We start from the raw sequence: 8,622 nt of genomic DNA, 5'->3' as shown, positions 1-8,622 counted from the left end.
AAACACATTTCATTACACCAAATACACAAAATAATGTTCTTTTTAGCAACATCATATGACCCCTTTAAGAGATGAAGTCGGCAACACTGACTCGTCATCTCCACAGTGATGCGCCTGTATGCATGTTTCATACGGATTACATAATTTGAGAATATTTGTTTTCCATTTGAATTGGTTTATTTGAAAGTAGACATTTCACTCTCTATAGATATATTTTTCATGTCTGTAAGGCAAATATACACAGAGTTCACATAGACCGAGACGGCAGAATACGCATCTTGTTTGCTTTCATTATTTTACAAAAGCGCAATGTTTTGTTGTTATTATGAGTGCACACAAATTAACAGTCTTTACAGATTCGAAAAACACATTATTCTTATCTGTATGACCAAAAATGATGGAGTATTTTAAGAGCAAGTGACTGTAAGCATGCTACTATTCAGCTTCCCTTCTCCGCACAGACACTTGAACAGCGCACATTTTTCCATTAAAAAAAAAGTGTCTCACATGGCCTTCTGTAGCGAATCGATGAGTTTTTGTAAGAAAAAAATCCATATTCAAAACGTAATAATCACTTTAATGTAGCTTGCGCTCACTCTTGTACATGGAAGCAGTTCCGGGCGGATGACGTATGGAGGTCAGCTCTGCGCATGCATGTGCAGCGCTGACCTCATCAGCCCGGAACTGCTTCTGTGTACAACTGTTGGCGCAAGCTACATTAAAGTGATTATTACGTTTTGAATATGGATATTTTTCTTACAAAAACACAACAATTCGCTACAGAAGGCCTTTGTTCACCTAGTAAGGAGGATTACATTAACATTTTGCCTTAACATTTTAATAATTTGATAAACTAGTGCTTTCTTTGTTTTCAGCTTAAGAGATGAAGTCGTCATCTGACTCGCCATCTCCGCAGTAGTGGAGCGCCTGTATGCAAGTTTCCTACAGATTACATAATCTGAGAATATTTGTTTTCCATTTGAATTGGTTTATTTGAAAGTAGACATTTCACTCTCTATAGATATATTTTTCATGTCTGTAAGGCAAATATACACAGAGTTCACATAGACCGAGACGGCAGAATACGCATCTTGTTTGCTTTCATTATTTTACAAAAGCGCAATGTTTTGTTGTTATTATGAGTGCACACAAATTAACAGTCTTTACAGATTCGAAAAACACATTATTCTTATCTGTATGACCAAAAATGATGGAGTATTTTAAGAGCAAGTGACTGTAAGCATGCTACTATTCAGCTTCCCTTCTCCGCACAGACACTTGAACAGCGCACATTTTTCTAGGTTAACATTAGATTGAGCGGCCATGTAAATTGCTGCTACTAACATATTTCAGATGATAAGCCATAATTGAGTTCGATGAATGGTAGGTGAGCGTTTGGATGTCCTGCCCAATGTATTTACCACATAGACCAGTCGTTAACGATCTGTTTTTTCTGCGACTGAGCAATTAATAAAATTCTTTTGGTATACTAAACTGGTATACATAAAGTCTGCTAAATTGGAACAACTAATCTTATACTTAATGCACTTTAATTGTGTGGAAGTAGTGCTTAAGTACAACTAAATATATACTTAAGTATATCTGATTGTGCTAAAGTGTAACTATTGCAAGTATACTTTAGGTACACTTTAGGGGTTAGGGGTTAATATCTTGCAATTAAAGACCGATATCATTCAAATATCATATAGTCCTCATCAATAGTGACATTAAAACACATTTTAGGCTTAATATTAAGAAATGTGCAAAAAAAAAAGTTATAATAAAAATTATAACTAAACTGCATTTGGAGTACTACTTGTGCACAACAAGTAGTACTATGCTATACATTAGCTCTATTGTTTATAATACATTATGTATTTTAACCGTTTTGTTCAATAAAACCATGATTTCTTGCTTTTGATACTTTATCTGAACTAATTATTATTGCCTCATTGCTATTATATATGTATTTTAAGTTATTTTAAAGGCTATCGTTCACTTACATCTATTTTTATTACCACAAAAAAAATTATTATAATTATTGGGCACTATGAAATCCGTTTTATTTCCAAATTCATTTTTTTCCATTTTCATTTTTCTATACCGTTTTAATGGTTAAATTAAATCAAAAAGCCTGTCTAATTGATTGAGTTTTACAGATTTATCTTTACCAAATTCTGTTTTCCATTATTTTCTGGATTCCATTTTAATGGTTCCATTAAATTTTAATAATAAATAAATAAATTCTGGTAAATAATATTTCTGGTAAATACTCCTTTAAAAAGTGTTTTTTGATTATCATTTTATTATTAGTAGATTAGAACACGTGGATATGTTGTCATTCTTATGTCTAATTAATTGAGTTTTACAGTTTTATCTTTACCAAATTCTGTTTTCCATTATTTTCTGGATTCCATTTTAATGGTTCCATTAAATTTTAATAATAAATAAATAAATTCTGGTAAATAATATTTCTGGTAAATACTCCTTTAAAAAGTGTTTTTTGATTATCATTTTATTATTAGTAGATTAGAACACGTGGATATGTTGTCATTCTTACACTATAATACTGAACTTTGATTTCAGTGATTTGGACTATGAGATGGACACTTGCTTCTTGCACTTTTGTGTTGCACTTTACTTTTTTACTTTTGGATTTCATTTGGTTTAATGAAATATAGTTTAATAAAATATTCTTAAGTAAAATTGTTGATTTTTTGTGGGGGAAATTCGTCGTTTCGATTAATCAATTAATCGATAAATTAGTCGATAGATTAATCGAAATAAAAATAGTCATTACTGGCAGCCCTAGTATTTTGACGTTTTTTCAATCCTGCCTCTAGGATGCATTTTCTGTCCACGTAGCGCAGAAATCTGACCAGTTTCCAGCTTCCATTAAGCTGGATTCACTCGAGGACATAGCATTGAGAAGACTTTCAATAGTTTCAAAACAACCATCAATGTTTCCCAGTCGGGTACTAAACACTCGTATTTCATCTAAATGTTTTCGCTGAAGACGAGGACAATTTCTGCTGATGCAGTTTGTTTCTTCTTTTTTCTGTGATCGCGAGTGAAAAAGTGCCATAAAATTACTCAAAATGTTCAAGACATACTGTTATGCATGTATACAATTTTCTTTTCTTAAATCGGCATCTCTACATGTGTGGCAACAATTCTATTCCAGTGTCTGTTGAATTCCAACACAGGCACACCTCATTCTGCTTAATGAAGTACTGCTTAGGTGATCACCTCAACCAAATCTTATTTAACAAGGAAAAGTATAAATATAGCTGCAAGCAGTGATTACCAGGGTTCAAGCGCTTTAAGGCATTTAAGCACACACACACACACACACACACATATATATATATATAAAAACATATTACATATTATTTAATAAGTTTGTAACCACCACCTAAATTAATGATTTTTAAAAAAGCATTTTTGGCAAATCCAGGTAATTTATCATAGAAATATGATGTTTTTTGATGTTTATGACTGTTATAGCACCATCTCCCTAAAACTTTGCATGCTTGTTTAGAATCGCCTGTCGCATGTGCTTGCCAGTTTTCATGAAGTTTTGAGTTTTCCTTTAGGATTTATAGGATTTTGGGTCAATTTGGACGGGCCCATTTTCTAAATGACCCCATTATAGCTTCCCAAAGGGTAAATTTCAACATTTTTACATTATTATTTCTACATTATTGACCTAGAGAGTCCAGAGAATTGTACTGCAGTTGTTGTTGTTTTTTTTCTCCAGATTGAGCGAATATTTTTCGTGTATTTTTTCCAAATTTTTCGTGTTGATAGGACAAATGGTTGAGCAGTTATAGCCATTTTATAGTGCTATGGAGTGGCCAAGCTCTGTGTTTTTCCCCCTCATCACCTCAGATTGAGCTCATGAGTGTTCTGAGTTTGGCAAAGATATCTTGTTCCATTCAAGAGTTATAGGCATTTTACTAAAAGTGGCCCTGCCACTTTCAAACGTTTTGGTGTCCCTTTGCGACGCTGAGTCTAAAGTTCAATTTTTTTTTTATAATTATTGATATTCACTCTCCAGAGAATCTTTCTGCACTGTTTTGGTTCCTATCAAATGAAAAACCTAGGACTAGTTTGCAAAAGTATGTTTTTCAAAAACTTCAAAATACCTGAAGATCTGAGATGTCCGTTTTGTCTGGCGTGAGCCAAGGATTCCAACGACATAAGACACTTGAGCCTGTGACTGAGTTATGAGCAATTTCGTACTTTTGATCGCTGCAGCACTCCGGTCAGGCAGATTGGGGTGAGCCTTGGTCACGTGGTAGGCAGTATGAGTACTATCATCCCTCCAAGTTTCAAGTCTCTATGACTTACGGTTTGGTCTGCACAATCAGTTTTACATGGAGATTGCTGATCCTTGGCCATTCTAACAATTACAATAGGGTTTCAGTGCTACGTGTTGAACCCCTAAAAACCACTGCTCTGGTCATCACTATCCTCTTGCAATAGGACCAGCTGGATGGCAAAAAAAAAAGTACTAGTAGTACCTGGAATCAAATAATAACTATAAATTTAGCAATACTACTACTATTACTACTACTAATTTTACAGAAAACTGTAAAATTACAATACTGATACTGATTTATGGCTGTGTGAATCATAGGTCTATTATATTGGTGGACAATTGCTGGTATGTGTTGCGTTTTCAAATGCGCAGCACTTGTAGAGATGGATTTTGTGTACTGCAAAAAATAAGACATGTTGAAACCACACCATGCAGAGTAAACAAGTGAAACCAAGCCATGCAATTCTGCTGTTGGGAAATTAAATGTAGTGACATGCCACATTTGTACCTGGCCCACTTGATGAAGTATGGCAGATGATTGAGCAAGTTGAAAGTGTAGAAAGAGTAGCGAGTGATCTCTGTAATCGTCCAAACTACTACGAACAAGATCACACTCTCCTCATTCTGAATCTTAGTGCATGTTTCAAATGAAAGAAAAAATAGTCAAATGTAAAAGCCAATTTAGAGCTTGTACACAGGTTAACAGTGAATAGTTACCATAATTCACACTGACATGCACACTGACCTGTCTGATGCTGTTTGTAACAAACCAAACCATGAATATCCGAGAACATACTTGGACCCCAGTCACAATTACAGATGTCCGCACAATTCCTTTAGCACACCAAAAATAACACCTGGAAATCTCTTTATATATCTGGAATTAAATGCTTATATAACACTTTAAAATGCAGTACATACCAATAGCACAGTGTCCAACCTGAAATGAAAACAGAAGTAATGAGCTAAGGACATTTCCTTTATAAAAAGAATGAGCACAATAAATGAAGACAGATTCAGAACACAGATGCAAGCATGCTAAAAGACACAATTCTTCAGTGAACCCGTTTTGATGCTGCATGCCTTTTTACCCAGTCCCATACATTATTAAATATCATTGATAACATTTCAGTCACCATATTTTAGCCAATTTGTGGGTAATTTGCCTCATAATATTGCTTTCGGGTAACAGTTCCTCTTTTTTTTTTTTTACAAAGTATTGTGAAAGCAACAAAAATGCAGACCATACTACATCACCAGCATGTATATGTAATATTTAATGTGAGGCTCATATGAGATTATGGTATGGAATTAACCATGTTCTTTATTCCATAAGTTTAGAACACACTAACAGTACAACTGGAAGTAAACAACAGTATGTCTTCTATATCTACTTCTATATATGCCTAGGCTGACTCAGAGGTAAGGTTACAATGCTTGAATGACAAGCACCATCTAATGGTCACACTTAACATAACACTTACATTCACTGCGGTGAACTAGTGGCACTGCACAAACCACTGGATAGGCAATTCACTTGTCCAACAATTTACAGTGAGTTGAGTGTTCATACACACAGCTTCATTTATTTAAAACTCCCACAGAGCTCATAATGATGGCTGAATACCATTCAAAGGTAAGCATTACTATGCACTGCTCTCTTTAAATGGCAGAGGACTTAAAGTGAACACTCTGAAGGGTGCATGGTATTACTGTCTCAAATATGGCTATTTGCAATAACCCACACAAAGTCAAATGCTACTGCACCTTAATTTTTGAAGGATCTAAACTAGGGCTGCACGATTAATCGCATGCGATATTTAACGTGCATCTTGTCAGAAAGCCGGTTCTGTAATCAGCGGTAAATCTCCATCACCTGCGTGCTTTCACATTGAGCAGCATTAACTACACAGAGCCGTTGTTCACTGATGAGCTGCGCAAAAAATCGCGTGAATATGAACGTGGTTTTGCGCAACTCGTCAGTGAACAACGGCTCTGTGTGATGGAGATTTACCGCTGATTACAGAACCGGCTTTACTGACAAGATGCGCGTTAAATATCGCATGCAATTAATCGTGCAGCCCTAATCTAAACGTTTTTAAAAAATTGCTTGCTTGCTTGCTAGATAACAAAGTGTTGACTATTTTGGGTATCAAGCTAACATTGTGTCTGTGAGAAAGATTCCTGACATAGTTGAGGCATTGTTTAATTTGAATGTTAACTTGAGCAATCAAATATATGCTTGTAGCTGTTTAGATGTAGCAAAATGTTGTAGCAAAAAAAAAAAGAAAGAGAGTCAAATCTCTGTGTCATATTTATTTGAATGTATCCATGTCTTTTGTGTGAGGCTAAAAACACAATATTTCTCATTGGGTTTAAATCTCAGGTTAAGACATTTTTCTAAAAAAAAAAAAAAAAAAAAGAATAATTTTTCAGAATGAACGATAAGGATGCACCACTCAAGATTATGTGATCATAAATGCCAAAGTCCCTTTGTGTGAGGATTAAGTTGCTAAATTTTTTATTTGAAAGTAGTGTCACTTTCTTGCAAGTGTGTAAAAATGCAGTTTGTAATTCATCTAAATAAAAATTATTTTAATATGTAGGGTGAGGAACTCCAACATTTATAAAATAACTAACTAAATAAATAGAATGTTCTCCCAATGATTAACCCAAGTGACCACTGGACTAAGGGACAAGCCAATAAGTTTGAGAAGATCACATGACTGATTTTAGCAGGAATTAAGCCCACATATGGTTACCTGAGAGTAACTCATTCAACAACTGTTAATACAAAGAGTTCATCACAGGAGAAGGTTTTTGTTTTCCTTCAAGGTGGTGTCCATTAATCAATACACAAAATGGGGGTTAAAGGCAGCTGATCTTACCTCTAGTAGTGCAAATGTCTGGAAAAATTTAAGTGTCCTGGCTATATTTCTGTACAAGCCTTTATGGGTGCCTTTCTGAAGGTAATACCGGACCATGGCAACAGCCAATACAAGCCACCTGCAATAAAAGACCAATAAAATATAAATAAATAAAAACTTTGACTTTAACACCAAAACTAATTAAAAAGCCTATAATGTAAGGCTGTGCTTTTCACCTTATTTCCAGGTAAAGATACAGTTCATACACATTAAGTAATTAGTCACTTAAACCACACTTTTAAGCATGAAAGTCATTGCACAGGATAATAAAAAAAAGTTGCGATTCTGAACATTTAAAATGCATTAACTGTAAAAGTAAAATTCAAAAACACACTACAGTTAAAAAGTCTCTTCTGTTCACCAAGCTTGCATTTATTTGATCCAGAGTAGGCTACAGCAAAACACTAAAATTTTGAAATATTTTTACTAGGCTATTTAAAATAACTATTTTCTATTTGAATATATTTTAAAATGTAATTTATTGTGATTTCAAAGCTAATGTTTTAGCATCTTTACTCCAGTCACACGATCCTTCAGAAATCATTCTAATATTCTGATTTGCTGCTCAAAAAACATTTATTATTATTATGATGTTGAAAACAGCTGAATAGAATTTTTTCAGGTTTCTTTGATGAATAGAAAGTTCAGAAGAACAGCATTTAGGTTATCTGAAATAGAAATCTTTTGTAACATTATAAATGTCTTTATCATCACTTTTGATCAATTTAAAGCATCCTTGCTAAATAAAAGTGTTCATTTCTATAATTTCTTTTCCAAAAAAATAAGCTTTTGAATGGTATAGTGTATAATGTTACAAAAGCTTTTTATTTCACATAAATGCTTATCTTTGGATCCTTCTATTCATCAAAGAATCCTGAAAAAAATCACTCAACTGTTTTAAATATTGATAATAATAATAATAATAATAATAACTTGAGCAGCCAGTCAGCATATTAGAATGATTTCTGAAGGATGTGACACTGAAGACTGGAGTAATAATGCTGAAAATTCAGCTTTGATCACAGCAATCATTTTAAAATATATTAAAATAAAAAGCCTTTATTTTAAATAGTAAAACTATTTCACAACATTACTGCTTCTGCTGTACTTTGGATCAAATACATGCAGGCTTGGTGAGCAGAAGAGACTTCTTTTTTATAAAACATTAAAAATCTTACTGTTCAAACACTGTTGACTGGTAGGTTATATAGATTACAGAAATGTTATATTGTAATGTTTATATATGTTATATTAATATATATAATATAACATATATAAACATTACAATATAACATTTCTGTAATCTATATAACCTACCAGTCAACAGTTTTTGAACAGTAAGATTTTTAATGTTTTATAAAGAAGTCTCTT

The 8,622-nt window shown here is 33.5% G+C and overlaps 1 protein-coding gene across 2 annotated transcripts in view; it reads right to left on the bottom strand.

Annotated features, from left to right (window-relative positions):
* hacd1 (3-hydroxyacyl-CoA dehydratase 1) overlaps positions 1-8,622 on the bottom strand; it is a 55,851-nt gene that overhangs the window by 46,255 nt on the left and 974 nt on the right. For both annotated transcript variants that reach the window (XM_016504441.1, XM_016504442.1), the window contains exons 2-5: positions 7,213-7,330; positions 5,246-5,264; positions 5,070-5,158; positions 4,833-4,954 (exon numbers count right to left, since the gene is read on the bottom strand). In XM_016504441.1, coding sequence (XP_016359927.1) covers positions 4,833-4,954; positions 5,070-5,158; positions 5,246-5,264; positions 7,213-7,330 — 348 coding nt within the window. The remainder of the gene's footprint in view (positions 1-4,832; positions 4,955-5,069; positions 5,159-5,245; positions 5,265-7,212; positions 7,331-8,622) is intronic.

The sequence above is a fragment of the Sinocyclocheilus anshuiensis genome, unplaced genomic scaffold (genome assembly GCF_001515605.1).
Source record: "Sinocyclocheilus anshuiensis isolate Anshui unplaced genomic scaffold, SAMN03320099.WGS_v1.1 scaffold602, whole genome shotgun sequence".
NCBI lineage: Eukaryota > Metazoa > Chordata > Actinopteri > Cypriniformes > Cyprinidae > Sinocyclocheilus > Sinocyclocheilus anshuiensis.
This window is presented reverse-complemented; position numbering and strand designations above follow the sequence as displayed.